Source organism: Miniopterus natalensis, chromosome 1 (genome assembly GCF_054644295.1).
Source record: "Miniopterus natalensis isolate mMinNat1 chromosome 1, mMinNat1.hap1, whole genome shotgun sequence".
NCBI lineage: Eukaryota > Metazoa > Chordata > Mammalia > Chiroptera > Miniopteridae > Miniopterus > Miniopterus natalensis.
In genome coordinates, this window is record NC_142081.1 from 121,544,505 (window position 1) to 121,566,412 (window position 21,908).

A 21,908-nucleotide genomic window follows, 5' to 3' on the forward strand; every position below is an offset into this window, starting at 1 on the left:
CACTTGTCATTCGTTGATGTGTTGATGGCAGCCATTCTGGCAGGTGTGAAGTGATACCTCATGGTGGTTATAATTTGTATCTCTCTGATGATTAGTGACTTTGAGCATTTTTTCATATATCTCTTAGCCATCTGTATGTCCTCTTTGGAGAAGTGTCTATTTAGGTCCTTTGCCCATTTTTTAATTGGATTGTTTGTCTTCCTTTTGTTAAGTTGTATGAGTTCCTTATATATTTTGGATGTTAACCCTTTATCAGATGTGTTGTTGGCAAATGTGTTCTCCCATACAGTAGGCTCCCTTTTCGTTTTGTTGATGGTTTCTTTGGCTGTGCAGAAGCTTTTTATTTTGATGCAGTCCCATTTGTTTATTTTCTCCTTTGTTTCTCTTGCCCTAGGAGATGTATTGGCAAACATATTGCTACGAGGGGATGTCTGAGATTTTGCTGCCTATGTTTTCCTCTAGGATTTTTATGTTTTCACATCTTACATTTAAGTCTTTTATCTATTTTGAGTTTATTTTTGCATATGGTGTAAGTTGGTGGTCTAATTTCATTTTTTTGCATATACCTATCCACTTTTCCCAAGACTATTTATTGAAGACACTGTCTTTATTATATATTCTTGTCTCCTTTGTCAAATATTAATTGACCATAATGGCGTGGGTCAATTTCTGGGTTCTCTGTTCTGTTCCATTATTCTATCTGTCTGTTCTTGTGCCAGTACCAGGCTGTTTTGATTACAGTCACTTTGTAGTATAACTTGATATCTGGTATTGTGATCCCTCCAACTTTGTTCTTCTTTCTCAAGATTGCCATGGCTATTCAGGGTCTTTTTTAGTTCCATATAAATTTTCATAGTGTTTGTTCTAGATCTTTGAAATGTGCTGTTGGTATTTTAATAGGGATTGCATTGAATTTATAGATTGCTTTGGGTAGTGTCGACATTTTAATGATGTTAATTCTTCCAGTTCATGAACATGGTATATTTTTTCCACTTGTTCATATCTTCCTCTCTTTCTTTTTTCAGTGTCCAGTAGTTTTCCGAATACAGATCTTTTACATCTTTGGTTAAGTCTATTCCTAGGTATCTTAGTTTTATAGTTGCAGCAGTATATGGGATTGTTTTTTTAGTTTCTCTTTCTGAGAGTTCATTATTGGTGTATAAAAATGCCATCGATTTCTGGGTGTTAATTCTGTATCCTGCTACCTTGCTGAATTCATTTATTAAATTTAGTAGTGTTTTGGTGGAGTCTTTAGGATTTTTCTATGTTCAGTATCATGTCATATACGAATAATGACAGTTTTGTTTCCTCCTTTCCAGTTTGGATGCCTTTTATGTTTTCTTCCTGTCTGATCACTGTGGCTAGGACTTTCAGTACTATGTTGAATGAGAGTAGTGAAAGTGGATAACCCTGTCTTGTTCCTGTTCTTAGGGGAAATGCTTTTAGTTTTTGCCCATTGAGTATGATGTTGGCTGTAGGTTTTTCATATATGGCCTTTATTATGTTGAAGTATGATCTCTCTATTCCCACTTTGCTGAGAGTGGGTTATTTCTTTTGATCTTTTTTGTTTATTCATTATTTTTTTTTAGCTCTGTTAATTTGTTTCACCTGGTTATTCAGTAAAGAATTTTAGTGAACATGTTTTTCAATTTTAGTAATTCTTTATGAACCTTTTTAAAATTGACTGGGTCACATTTTGTTTTTCTTTTTTCTTTCTTGTTTTTAAGAATGTGTAGCTCTTTTCTCACATCCAAAAAAATTTTTATTTTGAAATAGTCTCAAACTTACAGAAAAGTTGCTAGTATAGAGAACTTTTATTTTCCTAAGCAATTTGAGAGTATATTGTATACGCAGTACCCCATCCAGCCCTGAACACTTAAATATTCCTTACAAACAAGGACATTCTCCTACAAAGTCACAGTACAACTGTCAAAAATAGGAAATAAACATTACCATATTACTACCATCTTTCGTGTCTTCAGATTCCATTTACGTTTTGACAGTTATATCAACATTTTTGAAGGTTATGGGCTAGTTATTTTGGATTTGGTTTATTTTTTTATTGTTAGACTCAGGTTATTTTTTGAAACAGGATATCATAGAAGTGATCTATTATTGCATCTTTTCAGGTGGCACATAATCAGACTTTTCCAATGAAAAGGTTATCCTTTCCACTTAATAATTAGTAAGTATTTTTTGGAATAAACTGTGAGACCACATAAATATCCCATTCCTAATCAAACTTGCAGTTTATATCAGTAATACGGGTTATAATCCATCTGTTATGATGCTCAAATCGTTTTCAGTTCCATGTCCTTTTTTTTTTTTTTTTTTTAATCCTCACATGAGGATACTTTCCCTGTGATTTTTAGAGAGCATTGAAGGGAGAGGGAGAGAAAAGCATCTACTATGTGAGAGAGACATCAATTTTGGTTGCCTCCTGTACAAGCCCCGACTTGGCCTGCGATTAAACCCCTTAACCCTTTGGAGACCCTTTGGTCTGCAAGCCAGTGCTGCTCTACGTCTTTTTATATGCCCTCATTATTTTTTGAACACTCTCTTACTTTCTGGCACTGCAAGTGTATTAGTTTTCTACTGTTTCCATTACAAATTATCACAAAATTAGCATTTCAAAACCATACAAATGTATTAGCACACAGAAGTCTAGGTTGGGTTAGCTGGTTTCTCTGCTTAGAGTCTCACAAGGCTGAAATCAAGGTGGCCAGCTGAGCTGTTATTATGTGGGAATAATAACTTTCAAACTCATTCAGGTTTTTTTTAGAATGTAGTTTATTCCTTGCAGTTACAAGACTGAGGTTAAAATTTCCTTTCTGGCTGTCAGCTGAGGGCCTTCCTTAGCTCTTAGAGGCTTCTCTTCCGTCCCTGCACATGTGTCCTCTACATTTTAGAACCAGCAAAGGTGAATTGAATCCTTTTTACACTTAGAATCTCTCTGACTTCCCCTTCTCCTGTATGTCTCTTGGTTTCTCTTCTGTTACGTATCCCACTGACTTTGCCCCTCTTCTGTTTTTATGGGCTCCTGTGATTACACAGGGCCCACCCTCATAATCCAGGATAATCCACCCATTTTAAAGTGATCAGCTAATCAGTTGGCAGCTTAATTCAATCTGCCAAGTCTCTTCACAGTAGTACCTAGATTAGTGTTTGAATAACCAAGGAATGGGTAACTTGGGAGGACAGCCTTAAAATCCGCCTATCATAGCAGTATCTCATGTTCCTCTTTTTTATAGAGTGTTGTTTGTTTCTGTTTTTTAAAAAAATACGTTTTTATTGATTTTTAGAGAGCAAGGAAGAAGGAGAGAGATATAGAAACATCAATGAGAGAGAGAAACATCGATCGGCTGCCTCCTGCACTCCCCCTACTGAGGATCCAGCCCATAACCCAGGCATGTGCCCTGCCCGGAATTGAAAGAGTGACCTCTTTGTGCATAGGATGACTTAATCCACTGAGCCACACTGGCTGGGCTAGAGTGTTGTGTTTTTCCTCACATATTTGATTCCTCCTCTTAGATTCATAGTAATTTAAAGTATTTATCTCATAACTTTTATTTGCTGTTTCTGTTTTCTAAGGTTCTTGGAAGATGTTCATTTTTAATGTTTATGTCTGCTAACTTGTGTTCAAAGGAATTCTTTCCTTCTGTGTTTTCTAATATTGGATTGTGAACTCATTTTATAGCCTGAATTGAGGATTTATCCCTTCAGAGAGGTTTTGTGTTTACTTTGTACTCAAGTGACAGTACACCTGACCCCTTCTTACGTTAATTCAATATTTGGAATTTACCAGGCCAGGCACATTGTGTAAGTTCAGCCCAAAGCTATGGCCATAAATTCTCGGGGCAGACTTTTTATTCCCTATTCAGAACTCAGGTCAAATTGGGCAAGCATCCTTATTTTCTCCCTATCTTGTGATATTTAGATTTTGTGAGTTTTGGGTGATGGTGCTACCTTTCCCCTAAAAGGGTATAAATGGATTCTCAACAGTTTCAACTTTCCATCCTTTTGAGATCCAAAGTCCCATCTCTTTTTCCTTGTGGGAATTAAAGCCAAAGCTCCTAGGTTACTGACATAGGCTGGCTCCTCTTGGACCACCTATTAAAGCTTTTTCCTCTTCTTTTTTCACTTGAGACATGTATTTTATTGTTAATTTCTTTATTTTATTCTTTATTGTTGACACTATTACAGATGTCCCCCATTTTTACCCCTAAGGATTTCTCTTACTTTCTGAGGGCTTAGCTATTCATTCTTAGGTTTTAATTAGGAAGGATCTTAGGCTGTTCAGTTTGCCTCATTGCCAGAAACAGAAACTCTCTTGTTGATTGAATTTTTAAACCACTTCATACTGGCTTCTAGTACTAGTACTTCACTCAGGTCAGGAATAGTTTTTACATTGCCAAGTCCAGTAGGTATTTTTCAGTTTTCATCTTAGATGACCTCTTAGCATATTTTTTTGTTGAGACTTCTTCTTACTGTAAACACCTTCCCTCCCCACCTCCCCACCTCCCCATCCTCCTTCCCCTTACTTTCTCAACATATTTTATTTTACCCTCTCTGAATAATGAACGTGTTCATCATATAGAGACATACTCTAGAATCTAGAAAGGGAAAGCCAAGATACAGAATATCCTAAGTGTTTATTCGTTAGTCGCCAAAGGGAAGGGACATAAAGGCAACATTAACAATGGAAGCTTTCTATTATTATATATATTATCCTATTTATTTCTTTGAACATTAATAGACATTGTTTCTCCTTTAATAATATGGCTACTATTTATGAAATTCTTACTGTATGGTAGACAGTATACTAATAATATTGATGTATGCTTTACATATATTAGCTAATCCTTTCACCAGCCATATGAAATCATTGGTACCATCTTCATCTTATAGATGAGGTGTATTATGTTCATAGAGGTTGTTATTTGCATGAGAGAGCAGGATTTGGACTTTTAAACTATTTCACACATTAACCATTAGAAAAGAATATTTAGTCTCTTGGGATGTGGGTTAGACATAACTTACCAGGCTTAATCATCTGCTTCGTTAAATATTCCTCAAGACTATCCCATTCATTTACTCTTTGTTGAATGAGCAACTTGATGTGGTACTGATTTGGCCTTCCAGGCAGTTTGAAACTGGGAAGCAGAAACTCTGGTTGGTGAACAGTAATATTTGTCACTGCAGAAGTATACTTCTGTCTTATATATTGATTTTATGTAACTCAAGTGGGCATACTAAAAGTAGCTTAGGTCTAAACAATGTTTTCTTGGCTCTGCCCACACTATACTGTTCATCCTAAGATAATATCTGTCTTGATGTTTCCAGATCCAATGGAGTTTTCAATCTGTTTCTTAACTAGCCTTCAGCATTGTGTGATACAGCTGATGGGTGTCCTGCCTTTCTTCGGACTTTCTTTTCTTGATTTCAGTAGCACTGCGTTCATGGTTTTCTTTCTACTCTAGTGATCTCAGTTTTCTTTACAAATTTCCCTCACTAACTATTCTTGAAATGTCGGAAGTCTTGAAGAAGACTTAGTCCTAAACCAGTTTTTTTTACTTTTATCCATTCTTCCTGATCCATTCTTCCTGTTCCGTTTTTCATCATCTTTAGTAAATGGCACTTCTGATCACCAGCCAGAAACCTGGGATTCATTCATAGTACTGTTCTTTATCTACCAAATATAGCTTATCATCAAGTTTAGGTGATTCCAACTTCTAGATTCCCTTTTTTCTTGTTCAGTTACCACTACCGCCATAGTCCAGATGTACATAATCTTTTCATCGAGATTATGGAATTACCCCCTAAATGATCTTTCTGTTTCCACTCTTCCCTCTTTCAGTTCATTTGCTACATAGCAATTAGAGGGATGATCATTTAAATGAATGTCTTAAGTCATGTTCTTTGTTGGTGGTGTCTTCCTATTAATCTTAACATAAATTGTAAATACCTTTACATGGCTTACAAGGTCCTGTGAGATCTGCGACTTCCCTCTCTCCAGCCATGTCTTCTACCACTCTCTCCACTATACTTTAGCCACATTATCTGTTTATTCTTTTTCCTTATCTTTTGAACAAGCTTTTCTACTTAACTCTACCAACTTAACTTTTAGGTCATCGCTTTAGTGTCATTTCTTTAGATGACTCTTTTCTTCTTCCTAATATTTCACTCTCATGGGACCCTTTTGTCTTCTATCATTGTACCTGTCACAATTTATAGTCACCTGTTTGTTTTAGTATTTGCCTCCCTTATTAAGTTGTAAATTTCTAGAGAGCAGAGATCTTGTCTTGTTTACCTACTTTATTCCTGGCTCCTAGCACAGTGCCTGTCTCCTAATAATTATTTGTTTGTTAGGTGGATAGATAGATGAATGGATGAATGGATTAATGAATGAATGAGTGAATCATTATGTCACTGGCCACCCTATGATTCTGCATCTGTGTTTCTACTCTCTATCCTTAACAGATGAATTTCAGGGTATTTTCATAGAGCTGTGCATTGCAGGACTCAGTTCTATTTAATTTGATGAGTGTCACCTTGATTTGGATTGGAATAGCATGTAACTTGTAAAAAGGTGGAAATTGAGTGAAGTTAAATAGAAAGAAGGTACAGAAAAATGTAAGGAAGCTTATTTGCCATGTGAAAAAAGATATAGAGGTCTTAGTAAACTGCTTATGCTGTACCAGTTATAGCTGAGGTATGAAGGAGTTGAGGTGTCAATGATTCTCATTTTCAAAAAAAGATTTAGAATTTTATGCTTTCATGTCTTGATAGGAAAGGAAAATTTTGATTTGTTCTTTTATAGCAGTAACCTGAGTACCAGACACAGTTTCAAAGTGTGATCACTTCATTACACGTTTAGCTATGCGCTTTCCCATTTAGGTCATGTTTAAAACAAATTAAGTTTGAGCTTGAAGGTCCTCGGTCACCACAGTTTTGCTTCTCAGTATTGTACTTTTATTATATATTGTTGTGTGTGGTAATGGTATTTATAGTTTTCAAAGTGTAGTAGGGACATTAGAGGACCTGACAATTATAATACTGTACTTTCCTGACTTAAAGATAAAATTTTAATTAGAGCATTAACTCTAAAATAGCTATTGCTGCCCGGCCGGGCGTGGCTCAGCGGTTGAGCGTTGACCTAGGATCCAGGCGATTGGGGTTCGATTCCCAGTCAGGGCACATGCCCAGTTGCGGGCTTGATCAATGACTCTCTCATCATTGATGTTTCTCTCTCTCTCTCTCCCCTCCTTTCCTCTCTCTGAAATCAATAAAGATATATTTTTAAAAAAAATAAAAATAAAATAAAATAGCGATTGCTGCCATTTATGGAAACTTATTGTGTATTAGGAATTGCTGCAGTCTTTATAAGGATATTCTCAAATAAAAGCCTTTAAGGTAGCTATTATCTTGGTTTTATAGAAAAGAAGAATTTCAGAGATGCTGCCTCCAACTAACATTTGTCTTTTAGTAATAGAAGTGGGAGATTTCCATGTATAGTATGATTTTCACCATTAAAAAAAAACAGCTAATCATTCTACCTTTCAAGGAACTTTTAAAAAGCAGAGTTCATTAAGTACTTCTCGCTGGAACTTTTCCACTTCAGTCTGTTCTTCTGAACTGAAATCATCCTTCATGGCATATGTCCTTCTCATTGTATCTAGCATTTCTATCCTGTATCAGTAGTTTATGAGTACTGATTAGCTCTGTTATGAGACTGTAAGTTCTCTGAAGGCAGAATTTCTTTCTGTTCTTTGCGATCTTCAGTGCCTTTTTTATAGTAAGAACCTCAATAAATATTTGGTAAATGAGCTATGGGGTAAAAATTAAAAAAAAATTTTTCTCAGCTATGTGCCTGTCCTTTGGAATATAAGGTTTATAGATATTTGCTTCATTTATATGCTATCTCTTTTCTGTTCTTCACAGGCAACCTTATAAGAGTTATGTTGCCAAGATTTATTGTCACATTTAGTGACACCTTTTTCTGGCCTTAACCTTAAATGACCAATAGGATCATTGGACCTTTCCTTTGAAATCCTCCAAGCAGTTTCTAAGAGTTTCTTAGTTTTTAAATTTTGTTCTTTGTGGTCTTTTTTTGTTTGCCTTTTATTTTTGTTTTATTTATTTATTTACTATTTATTGTCTACCCTTTAAATGGTAATATTCCCTAGGTTTTTATCTTTGGTCCTTTCCTCTTGATCATGCTAAGAACTTTCCCTGGGTGGTCTCATTTTTCCATTCCTTGACTTTGACCTACTTTCATATCAGGAGTTGTAAATCAAATACTTATTGGGGCCAGATAGGTTATATAAGTGAATGAAGAAGAGGTGAAGAATAAGGAATGATGGGACTCTGGTGGATTAAAAAATCTATAATGGCACTCGCTGGTGTGGCTCACTGGTTAGAGCATCAGCCCGCACACTGAAGGGTTTCGGGTTCAATTCCCAGTCAAGGGCACGTACCTGGGTTGCAGGTTCAATCCCTGGCCCCAGTCAGGGCGCTTGCCAGAGGCAACCAATCAATGTGTCTTGCTTACGTCAATGTTTCTCTTTCCCCCCTTTCCTCCCTCCCTTCCACTTTCTCTAAAAATCAGTGGGAAAAGTATCCTCAGGTGAAGATAAAAATGAATCAATAATGAATGAAGAAGAGGTGAAGAATAAGGAATAATGGGACTTTGGTGGATTAAAGAATCTGCGTCTACCCAAAGCTTCAGCAGATTGTTGTTATTTCAGAGTACTATAGTATCCAGTGTTGACAGAGCTTCAGTTTGCCACGAGAAATTAGAAATCTAGAGTTTTGTAAGATTTCCATGTTTCTAAATATGAACTAGTTAAAATTGTCAAACATGGTGCACACCAACAGAAAGCTTTGAGTTTTCATGTTTACTTGTTGTAACTTTACTATGCTTTTAATTCCTAGATTTGTATCTCTAGACCTGACTTTTCTGCCAAGTTTTATTTTTAGGTTCATCTTATCCTATTTTAGACTATATAAGAGTTCTGTGTTCATAGGTATCTCAAAGACCACAGTGATCAACCTGAACCTTAAACTTGTATTAGGAAGTGATTTCAGATATAGAATCAGACAGCTGTGAGTTTGAATCCTGATTCTACCACCTACTAGGTCATTAAGCAAGTTACTTTATTTTTTTTTCTATAGTTTAGTGTATTTTAATAGCAAACTTACAGGAACAGCACAGAAGACAGAAAACATTAAAAACATATACTTGTATGTAGGACAACTCAGGAAAGTATAGTGAATGGATGGGACATCTACTATGTGATAAAAATGCTACAAACAAACACCGGCCCTGGCCAGGTGGCTCGGTTGGAGAAAATCATTCTGTACACCAAAAGGTTCCAGGTTCAGTTCCAGGTCAGGGCACATACCTAGGTTGTGGGTTCGATCCCCAGTTGGGGCATCAGTGTTTCTCTCTCCCTTTTCTCTCTAAAGATCAATAAAAACATATCTTTGGGTGAGGACTTTTTAAAAAATGCTACAAACACCATATAGTTCCATCAGTAAGAAATGTACTTGTTACCCTAGCTGGTTTGTCTCAGTGGTTAGAGCATTGGCCTTTGAACTGAAGGGTCCTGGGTTTGATTCCTGCCAAAGGCACAAGCCTCGGTGTGGGTTCGATCTCCGGCCCCGGTCAGGGCATGTGTGGGAGGCAACCAATCGATGTGTCTCTCTCTTACATTGGTGTTTCTCTCTGTGTTTCTCTCTGTCTCTCTCCCTTCCACTCTCTGAAAAGCAATGGAAAAAATATTCCTGGTTGAAGATTAAAATATACATATATATGTACTTGTTTTTTAAAAACTCCAAATGCCGGCATTGTCCAGAAAAATTTAACAGGTTTATTTATAATTGTTATAAAGTTGAATTGCTGAAATTTGTTCACTGAAACATTTTGACTAACATTAATTTTTTATGTGCCCACATTTATATTCTAAAAATTCACACACAGCCTAGCCAGTGTGGCTTAGTCGTTGAGCATCGACCCATGAACCAGGAGATCACGGTTTGATTCCCTGTCAGGGCGCGTGCCCAGGTTGCGGGCTCAATCCCAGTATGGGGCTTGCAGGAGGTAGCCAATCAATGACTCTCATCATTGATGTGTGTCTCTCTCTCTCTCTCTCCCTCTCCCTTCCTCTCTCTGAAATCAATAAAAACATATTTTAAAAACACAAATAAAAGTGGAAAAACTGCCAATACCTGATTTCTGTCCCCTATTTTTCATTTATAATCATATACTTAAGTACCTCTTGATTCTATGGGGAAAAAATACCTAATGTTTAGAACTGCCAATAACAGGAAGAAGAGAATTTTTTTTTTTTAAAGAATGAAATGTTTCCCATCATAGTGGATTCTTAAGCACGTTCTCTACGTATATGGTATGCTACCTGGATGTCTTTTGGCATAATTGTTGGTGTCTTCAAAAAGGCCAGTCAGACAGGCCTCACTTGCCTACTGCAAAGCACCAATAGCTGCACCATGAAAGCGCAAATCTGTTTTGAAATCCTGAGCAATTTCTTGCACCAGATGCTAGAAGGGAAGTTTGCAAATCAGAAATTCAGTGGACTTCTGATAACATTTAATTTCATGGAGTGCCATGGTACCAGGCCTGTAACATGAAGTTTCTACACCCCTCCAATAGAAGGCCCACCTTGGGAACAGCTTTTGTAGCCAGTTACTTCCTGGTGCTTTACCACTGGTCAATTTGCAGACAGTCCACTTTGTATGAGCCACGGTATAGAAATCTCCTTACTTACCCCTCTTCTCCTTCAGTTGGAGCTCAGTGAGCATGAGGTGGTGCTTCAGCTGCAAACACCTCAGGTTCTTTCTTTACACTAATGTTTGATCATATGTAAGGTGAAAGTGATATTTACCTCATTATGCTATTTTGCTAGTGACTTAATAGTAACCAGATAGTAATTGGATATTCTCAATACTCCTGCTTTAGTGACTGGTATCACCACTCTCGCCATTTTACTGGTGCTTAAGTCATTCCTGTGTCTTCCTACTTTTTTATTCTTCAGGTCTAATTAGTTATCAGTCCTATGAACTTTGCCTTTGTAATGTCTCTTTACTGCCGTTACCTTAGTTAGTTTAATCCCTATTTTTTGCTCATCAGTATTATTGTAGTAATCCTTAATAGCTTTCTTGGTCTTTTTTTGAATATCTCCCCTAATCTGTTCTCTGCCTGTGCCAGTGATTGATGTTCTACTTAAACACCAATATGATCACACCAAGCTTCTGTTTAGTCCTTCAGTAGTTTCCTATTGTCTCTAAATTTTTAAACTTTTAACATTTTAACTTTTAATGTTCTTCTTGACTTGTTTCCTGCTTATTTTTTTGCCTCATTTCTATACAAATGGTACTTATAAGTTCTAAAGAATTTACCCTGCTCTCTGTTGCATGTTTCTTCCTCAAACCACCCTTTGCCTCTGTTTTATAGCTTTAAAGGCAGCTACCCGCCTCTTCCAGTGAGTTTTTTTGACTGGCCTCACCCTACCCTGTCTGCCCCAGGTCTGGGTTAGATTCCCCTTTATATGCACTCATAGCCCCCTGAGGATGTTTCTATCACTCTTCACAGTCTTTTGTTATTGTCTCTTTTTTTCCACTGAGTTTCTTGAAGGCGGAGACCACATATCTTGAATGGGTATATATCTCCAGGGCTTAGAATAATGTCTGGCAAACCGTGAGCTCTCAGATGATTGCGTAATGGATGCATTTGTTGAATGAATAAATTACGTTTTTTTTCTGGAGGAACTGTAGATATCTTAGAAGCCTCAATTATAGTTGTAAGGACTTTATAATGTCCCAATTCTTTTATTCTCCTTGTTTGAAGATTATGGGTGCTTTTATTTACTATGAATCAATAATATTTATGTTCTTTAGAACAAAGTAAATTGTACTGTTGATATAATAATAACTATTGTTACCTTCAAAAAGATTTTTTTTTTCTGTAGTCCCCTTATGTTCATTTTTTTCTGTTTTCCTCTTGTTGCAGTGTCAAGCTCTAAGGATCTTATTTCTTCCCACTCTATCAAAAGCCTTAGTTTATAACAGGATTCCTCAACATCCACACTAGTGACACTATGGACCAGATAATTCTTAATTGGGAGGAGTTGTCCTGGGCATTCTAAGATCCATTGCCTCTATGTACTAGATACAGTAGCAATCCCTAGTTTTGACAGCCAAAAAGGCCTTCAAACATTGTTAGATTCTTCTATGGAACAAAATCACCCCTAGTTGAGAACCCCACTGATTTATAAATAATCTCATCTCCTTTATCTGCAGAGATCCTCTATTTCTCTGTGTGCTCTTCGTTACCTCGCATCTTTTTTTTTTTTTTTTTAATGATTTTTAGAGAGAGAAAGAAACGTCAGTTTGTTGTTCCACTTATTTATGCATTCATTGGTTGATTCTTTGTATGTGCCCTGATTGGGATTGAACCCACAACCTTGGCCTGTCAGGATGATGCTCTAACCAACTGAGTTACCCGGCCAGGGCCATGATCTCCCATCTTAAAAAAAACAAAACACAACACAACACAAAACAAACTATTATTATTATTATTTATTATTATTATTTTTTTAGTAACTCCTTGTTTTCTCTTTTTTTCATTTTCCCTCTCCTTCCCCTTCCCACCCACTTTTTTAGAATGACTTGCTTCCACTATCATTTCCCCCTTTCTTTCTAGCTTTCACCGTGGTGCCACTGTGTTCTTTGTTCCTTGAAGAGACTGTTACCACCCACCCAGTAGTCCATGCCATGATTATCCCATAACCCTCTGTAACCCTCCACCCTAACCCCAACTTGAACACCCCATTTAGCCAGTCATACAGCCCTGTCTATTCTACCTCCTTAATATCCCTAGAATCCATCTATATTCTTTATTCTCACAGCTGTGTCCCACAATGTCATCAGCCTCTTTATTGGTCTCTGAATTTCAAGTCTAGTCCTACTCCATTTTATTTTCTACATTGTAGCATGGGTGACCTTTTTAAAATAAAGTCTCTTCCCATTTCACCTCCTCTTAATCATGAGTTCTGGGGCCTTTAGTATCTGCATTTTGAAAGGCTTACCAGGTACTTTTTAAGCAACTCTAATTGCTTTGTTCTACTTAAGAAACATTTCCTTACTGTTAGGAGTTCCTAAAATCCTTGTTATTATTTTTACAAAGCACTGTATGTATGTATGTATGTATAAATAAAGACTTGGGTTCTTTTAGAAACATGTTTTATGAAAAATCAGTATTTATTTATTTAGTTACTGGTATTTTATTTATTTATTTTTTATTACCACCACTAATAAAATTTGTCATTGGGGGAGGGATCAGGAGGAAATGATTCATTGATTATTGATTAATGTATGTCTGTGACAAATTTCACTGCTAAGTTATAAAATATTTCTTTTCTTTCAGGTATTTATAACAGCAATGATGTAGCAGTATCATTTCCAAATGTAGTATCTGGCTCAGGATCTAGTACTCCTGTCTCCAGTTCTCATTTACCTCAGCAGTCTTCTGGGCATTTGCAACAAGTGGGAGCTCTGTCCCCATCAGTGGCATCATCTGCAACCCCTGCTGTTGCTACAACTCAGGTACATTATAAAGTAACATGAAGACGGGTTATCAGTTTTGAAAGTTTGGAGGAGAGAGAAAAATGAGACAGGGCTTCCTATAGGAGTTTATAAAGTATCTAAATTTGTAATGACATGTTAGTGGAAATCATAGACATTTTTACATGATACTCATGAGAGAAGACAAAAGAATATGGTGCCACCAACTGATTATTTTCAATTTCTGAGTTTCTAAATTTTTTTCTAACGATATAAAGTAGTAATTTGTGGGGGAGCTTTTATTCTTTCAGACAGTTGGACTTTTTAAAAGAACTGTGAACCAGTTTTGGGCTTGTGGTTTTAAAAATTCCATTTATAATTTCAAAACCCACACAAATAATGTATGAATATCTGTTGTCTAAATTTTTGAAAACCAGTGTAGGAGAATAAAGAATAAAGAGTGAATGATCCCATTAAGTTCTATATGGCCGTCCTCCTAGTAGGAGAGAAGAAATGTTCATAAATATTGTAAATAATGGTGACTGTGTTGTTGGTTTTTTATTTATCCTTTCCTCCAGTTTCAATCTGTTATTTGATAGGTGACCTAGTCTACAGGAATGCTTTAAAAGCAAGAGTCAAATTAGAAAAATCATCATCTTGAATTACATAAAAAGGACAGTAAATGGGCAAAGCTATGTACACACAGACATACACATACACACCCCTTCTCCAGCCCACCCCCACCCCCACATTTCCCTAAAGGTGATATATTAAAATTCCTAAAGTATATATTTTTTTGTTTATTTGGAATTCTTTATTATTTTACTTTTATTCAAAGCTCTAGTAGTAAATGTGTTAACATTTTGAGAAAATTATAACAGTGATAAATTACAAATAACTAGTTAAGTAGATGTTTGTAACTTGCTGTAACCTTATGCTTTATGTATATATTCATAATTTTCATTGTATGAGCCTTTAGAATGTATACACTTTTCCAGTATTTTCTGTAAGCTGTATATAAAGCACAGCATTGTTATTTTTAAAGTCTATAATGGTGCATTATAAACCATCACTATTATAATTAGGTTACATATTAGAATAAACAACAGAAAATTCAGCACAGAAAATCAATGGCATAATTAGTGGTATTATCTTTGAAAATGAAAGTTAACTATTTGGTGAACCTCTCAACATGAATAAGGGGAGTTTGACTGTTTTAGGAGAGTTCTTCTTTAGCTTATTTCACTAGCCTTAGTGAAGTAGCCATAATAATAGGGGTTTGGGGATAGAGAGGGTGAAAGGATAAATAGTTTTATCTGTTTTTATTTTATCTCTTTTAATTTTAATTAAGTGTAGCCATATGCTGTTGATAGCTTTATATTCTTAGATTAAGTCTCATGAACATTTTCACGATGCATTTTTCTTTTCTTTCTTTATAAAAGTCTGTTTCAATTACTCTCCAGTTAATTCCAGGCTGATTTAAGCAAAAATCTCATTTCTTCTTATTCATTATGTTTGTGGTTTTAGGGGTTGGCTTTAGGGAGGTCGATGGGGGAAGTGGTGGTAAAGAGAAATTTATAGCTAGAGGGAAAATTCCACTTAACATATGACTCAACTAAAGAACAAAGAAATCATAGTTGCAAGAAATCCAGGATTCAGTCCAATTAAAATCTTTACGGTTTATCCTCTTTCCATGTTTCAGTAAGATGCGTCTCTTATAAATGTGATCAGCCAGTTAGACTCAAATGCTACATGCTGAGACAACTGCATCTATGTTTCTGTCCAGCAGTAAAGGCTTTCTGCCTTCAAGCTGGAGCTTATTTAGCCTGGCTTATCTGGTGCTGCTGTAGCAACCATCAGTCTCTAGGCAACTGAGGCACGTTGACCTCTCAGTTGAACTGAGAGCATAACTACTTCAATTTAGCTGCCTGAGACAATAGTATTGGTATTGAATGTGCAAAATGTGAATTTTCTAGGCAGTGTACAAGGGAAAAGATACAAAAATGTTTAGAATAAATTGAATGTTTAGATAGGTCTCCTTAAAATTATGATGTACTTAGTAATTGAATCTTCTTTTCAAAATGACAAAAGTTTATTTCTGGTATAATTTTCATATAGGCCCTGTTTGTTTTCAAGTCACACACATCATTATGTTTAGATAATCAGATCCTAGCCTTTTATATAGGGTTTCTTTATAGGTAGTTGATTTAAAATTAAGAGAGCAGTGTTATAAGGTAAATTAAAATGGTCAGTATTTAAAATGTAATTATAGAAGTCTTGTTACAGTTGTTAAGAAAACCATGATATATAAGTCAAAGGATAGAAATGTTAAATTTGAATAATGTTTTGCCTCCTCCCCAAAAAACTTAATGAAAGTTGTAATTTTTAGTGACTGGCTTGGTGTCAGCAGGAAAAATCCAGAGGTCATTCTTGATCTTCTGGCCTTGGTTTTAGATAGGCCTCTTGTTTGGATTATTTGCTGTCTTAAGAATTGTCCCCTGCAAAGTGGTCAGGGAGGTAAGATCAGGAAACTAATAGAAATTAAAACTGGGAATAGATTTGTGCTTTTAATGGGAACAAAAGGAGACATTTTTGTGTGTTAATGGTGGGGATGGGGGGGTATCTGATGTTCAGTGCTCTGATTTGAAAAAACCTTTTTAAAAATGTTGAGTAACTCAGCTTTATTTTCTTCAGTGTTAAATCATTATGTTTTATTCCATATACTTGTTTTTAGAATAATTATTCTTTCACAGATATCAGCAATATAGTTATAGTTCTTTTACATTATTGGAACAGAGGACTACTGTCCGTGTGATTTTCTTAATGATGTGCTCTGCCCTTGTTGTATCATGAGTACAAGTATAAATTAGTTTCTGTGGGTCTGCCATTAATTTTCCATTTTGCCTTTCAAATTCCCTTCTGTTTCCTAGTTCTATATTCATTCTGTTCTGTCTTTGGGAGAATGCAAGTGCTTATTGTTTGAAGGATGATTCCTTTAACAAAAAATTTAAGGCTGAATGTAATGAAAAAAATTTGTATTCTAATATATTCTGCATTCTAGGTTTTGCTTTTGGATAGAGTTCATGTAGATAATCATGGTTCATTGTCAACTCTCTGTTGCTGTTATAAGAAGGATACAGATTTTTAAATAATTTAAATAAAGGAACTTCCAAGGTTTATATGATGTTTAGTAAATGAAGATATTTAAGTATTTTAAAGGTACAGTATAGTGACTAATGTTTCGTAGATTTCTGTGGGACTTACTTCAGTCAGCTCTGAATATTTTGTTTTCCAATAGCATAACTTTGGGGGGGGGTGTTTTGGGGAGTTGCCTTAGATGTAGTCCTTGATTTCCCTTCAGATGATGTGTCTGATAACGACACTTTCATTCTGTTTGAGAAAAAAAGTGTGTATTGTTTGAAAGATGATTCCTTTAATAAAAAGGAATTGTCCAGGCCAGTTCTCCTGACTTGATTGGTCAAAAAAAAGTTTCAATAAATAATTTTATAATTACTTATAATTTTAAGGAAATTAGCATTTTGAGCAAAGTAACTTTTTATCAGTGCTCTGTAACATCACCTGGATGATGAAAAAGTTAAAAGTAACTGCACAAGGTCACACATCCAGTAAGTGGTAAAACTTAAGTTTGGAAGCAAGGCAGTCTGACTCCTGAGCCTGCTCTCTGGTTTACTCTAATCTGTAACATAAAAATGAATTTCCCAATTATGTGCCTCGTTGTCAAGAGGCATCTCTTTAAAAAGCATTGTTAGGAATTTTACTGTTTCTATTTGTGTGACACAATGCAAAATAGCAAAATATGAGTCAGAAATTCTGGGTTCCAGGAGCTTTGCTACTCACTAGTATAACTGTGACTAGTAACTAGTGTAAACAGGCCTTTTAAATTTGTGGGCATCATTTTTTTCATACATAAAATGAAAACTTTAAGTACCTGTTCTACTTGCTTTACATGTATGTTATGAAGTTCAAATGAAAGTAAGGACTTTACAAACTGTAATGTACTTTGGAATTAATGGCTATTATACTGATGTTATAATTGTTATAGGACACAATTAATTTCAACTGTTACAGAAGCAGCCTGATTACCAATGAGAAAAACTGTACAGAAACACTTCCTTTGCTAAAAATAGTGTTACATTTTTCTTTTAAAACTCATAATTCCATGTTAACACAGATATATGAGTTTTACCCATTTTAGGTTCACTAAGGCCTCTTCCAGTTCTTATTTCAGTAACTACTGTAGTACTAGGGACTTAATTTTCCCCCAAAAGATATTGATTAGATATTAACCAATTAGGAAACTTTAGAATTCGTTTGCTATTCCATGTAGTCCTGTTGTCCAATCATGAGTGTTCAGTGAAGGTCTAACTACAATTTGATCCCTCCCACTACTTTATTAGAAACTCAATTGTAGGGCATTTCAGCATTAGCCTAAACAATGGTTTTGAATATGTTAAGCTCCTAACAATTAGGGAGCAGTTTGGGGCATTGACTAATGTAGAATGATGCGATTGAACCTGACAGCTTTAACAGTCAGCCTACTCATGGGACCTGAAAGTTGTTCACACTTGGTTTCATCTCTCATCACATGCTGAGTATTAAAGCCTTAGTGGTGGTAGCTGACACAGAAATGGGGTCTGTTACCAGAATACATTTCATAGTGCAAAGTTTGAATTGAGTTAGAGAATATAGGAAGCTTTCTAGTGTTTCCCAATTTTTCCTGGAAGCTTTTCTAGTCAAACAAATTATGTTTGCAAATTGAAAAAAGACATAAATTGTCATTAAAATATTTGGATCCTTACATTATATTTGTAGTATTGCTATGTTATTATACAGGGGTGGGCAAAAGTAGGTTAACAAATTAACCTAAAAGTAGATTAATTATTGTATTATTTATTATTACTAAATAATACAATAATAAAAAAATAATGAAAGAATAAACACTGTTTCACATACTCACAACTGTAAACCTACTTTTGCCCACCCCTGTATATAAATTAAGATATCCTTGCATAAGGAGACATTTATACCTTTTTATTTATTTTTATTTTAATTTAATTTAATTTAATTTTTTTAAACATATCTTTATTGATTTCAGACAGAGGAAGGGAAAGGGGGAGAAAGAGATAGAAACATCAACGATGAGAGAGTCATTGATCTGCTGCAGCCCACAATCCGGGCATGTGCCCTGACCGGGAATCGAACCCTGATCGCCTGGATCCTAGGTCGATGCTCAACTGCTGAGCCACACCCGGCCGGGCAACATTTATACCTTTTTAAATTTTTCTTATGTAAATTATGTTTTAGTCTTTGAAGTATAGCCATGTTAACTAGAATATAATTGGTAGATTATATTCTCTAACAAAGTTAATGGCAAAGATGGAAACCATAATAACTTATGAAAATAATTTTTTAATAACAAGCTAAAATTTGAGGGTTTACTGTGTGCCAAATACTCTTTTAAGCCCTTTACATATATTCACTCAGCTAGTTCTCACAATATTCTTATGAGGTAGGTACTGTTATCTCCATTTTTACAGATTGACAACAGAGAGGTTAAGTACTTTGCCCAAGTGAGATGGCTTGGTTTATGGCAGATATAGTGATAATAAATAGGTTTTCTTTGAATAGTATATATGAAATAGGAATTTTTAAAAATAATATTCAGTTTAGTGAGTCTGACAAAATTTTGGAAGAATGTATTTTTAAATCGTGTCAGGGTTGGAAAGCTTGAAGGAAAAGCTACTGTGTTTTAGAACTTGTTTGAATCATTTGATTTTAATGTTTATTAACAGTTTAATTGTACTTTAAAACATGCTTGCTATAACCTCTTCCTGAATGATGGTGAAGTTTGAAGTTTCATATCTACCTCTAGATGATGTACTGATGTGAAACTTTGTAAATGTGAAATTTTTCCTATAGTTACTATTGTTTCCAACCTAAATTTTCTTTTCATATTTTTCTGCTTTTTTCAACATTAGGGGGGGAAATAAATCTACCAAAACGATACCCACTTTTAAATCTGATATTCACATAATTGAGTAAACTTAGTCTGACTTTTTCCCTCCACAACTAGCTCATTTAGGTTGAGCCGAGTGCCTAGGAATTTGGCAATTTACTCTGAGAGAGCTCTTTTAAAACTTCTCTGTGGTCATAAGCAGACATTTCATATAAGAGGTAAACTATTAACAAGAACATTTCAAGCTGAAATGTAATTTCCCTCTTGTTAATATTTTAACACGGTTTGTCAGTCTAGTCTACTTAGGAAACACTAAATTTCTTTGATTTATTTTGCATTTGAACACTGTCTTGGTAGACTCACATATCTTTCTAGATGTTTAACATAGTAAGTTAGAACTTTGCTAAGGGTATTCTTTGACTCAGGCACCTAAACATATTTTGTTTCAGAATAACTTAGCTTTACCTCAGTAATTGTTCAGCTTATTCTTACTCTGCTTGTCTTTTGGTTCCATCTTGTAAAATAATTATGCTTCTTGATACTTTTACAAGAGTGTTATTAGAGTAAGTGTAATGTAACATCTTGAGTGGAAGTGGTTCCTTTCAACTATTAATCTGGGGAAGGGAACAAAAAAACTTCTCTAAGATAACATATATTGGAAGATAAAACAAAAATTTATTATGCCAATATGTTTTTATCATTTTATATAGTATTTTATCTTTGATCTAATCCAACACACCTGTTTTTACATTTTGAGATGACTTGATTTCAGTAGGACACTATAAAGCAAGTACCTAGTTTGTTTTTAGTCATATTCTTTTTGTTTTAACTTCTAATTTTGAAATAATTTTAGATGTATAGAAAAGTTGCAAAAACAGTACAGAGTTCACGTATGTCATGGATACCCTTCACTCAATGTTAACAACTCATATTCTTATAGTGCCAGTAGATCCAAGGAGGATATCTGTCCACATAGCCATTTTCCTTACTTGGGCAAGATAAAAATTGACATATCATAAGGTAGGTATTTCCCTCTAAAAAGAATTGCCAGTCTTTTTTTTTTAAACCACATTTTGTTAATCCATTTATGAAGTGGTAGACATTTGATTTGTTTCCACTTTCTGCCTATTAGGAATAATGCCTCTGTGAACATTCACGTACAAAATTTTGTGGGAACATGTTTTCATATGTGTATTTTTTAAATTTGAATTTCCTGTCAGCATTTAAAATTAAAAATTAGAAAAGCTGGTAACTATGGACCATCATTTCTATGTGTCAACCGTGGGCTGTACCTGAGTAATGGTTAACCCTCCTTGGTGGGACTCACACTGTCCTGTTTACTATACTCCTCTCTTGTGTCCTCTAAAATTGGCCTTAGTCTACAGTTGCATGACCTAGTACTTACATTTTGCTGCTGTTGTAGTTAAAGTGGAAAAATTTTATTATATTCATGTCTCTATCAAATATTAAAAAAACAAAAGTAGACCAAGAAAACTGGGAGGGGGCTAATTTTTTTGCAGAAGTGAAGACTGTAGGAATATTCTATATAACTGCAGTTAAAGAATTTCTGCTCTTGGCCAGGTTTTCTGAAGCAGACTTATGGTACATTAGTAATTTGCTTTATAGTATTGTTTAAAGTCCATGCATGGTTTCCTTTATTCCTTGTTCCAGATTTCTTTCATATAAAATCTTTCAGTGCTTTTTATGCTTCATAACCAGTTTCTTTAGGTTCACATGAACATCTTTCCATCCCCCATGTTACTTATTAATGACAACAAAGGTTTTTGAGTCTACAGATTGCCAGACATTACATGTGTACTCTTCTTAGTAAGGTGTCTTTCTTTTCCCCACTCTCTCACTTACCTCCTTCATTGATACTAAGTTGTGGAATCTTTTTACTAAAATGTTGGGGATTTCTTGGCCCTACCTATGGTGCCAACAGTTATTAAGGATTTCCAGCATTAGTCATTCTAAACATTTCAGAAGTGTAGACTAAGTGGTGTCAGATATTTGTGGGGTCTTTGGTGGCTCATGTTACCTGCTTAACATGATATGATGCTAATTAATTGAGTTTTAATGTAGAGTGGTGTAGATGTTTTAATATACCACAAAACTCTACCTGGTAAAATGAATAACATTTTAAAATCTCTTTTGAAAGTTTCCCATTTAGATAAATGCAGTAATTTTTTTAAAAAACAACTACCAGATAATTTTTACCCATTCAGAAAATTTGGAAAACTGGTCATTTAGGATAATAAAGAATGCATTTCCATTTTAGTTTATTATTTTATTAATTTACTTTAGCCTACCATCTTTATAAAATATATACTTAGCTGCTTTGGAATTATGC

General features: G+C 35.1%; 1 protein-coding gene across 9 annotated transcripts in view; it reads left to right on the forward strand.

Moving 5' to 3' along the window:
• MLLT10 (MLLT10 histone lysine methyltransferase DOT1L cofactor) overlaps positions 1–21,908 on the forward strand; it is a 240,833-nt gene that overhangs the window by 201,873 nt on the left and 17,052 nt on the right. For all 9 annotated transcript variants that reach the window (XM_016224702.2, XM_016224706.2, XM_016224700.2 and 6 more), the window contains one exon: positions 13,445–13,623. In XM_016224702.2, the coding sequence (XP_016080188.2) occupies positions 13,445–13,623 (179 nt within the window). The remainder of the gene's footprint in view (positions 1–13,444; positions 13,624–21,908) is intronic.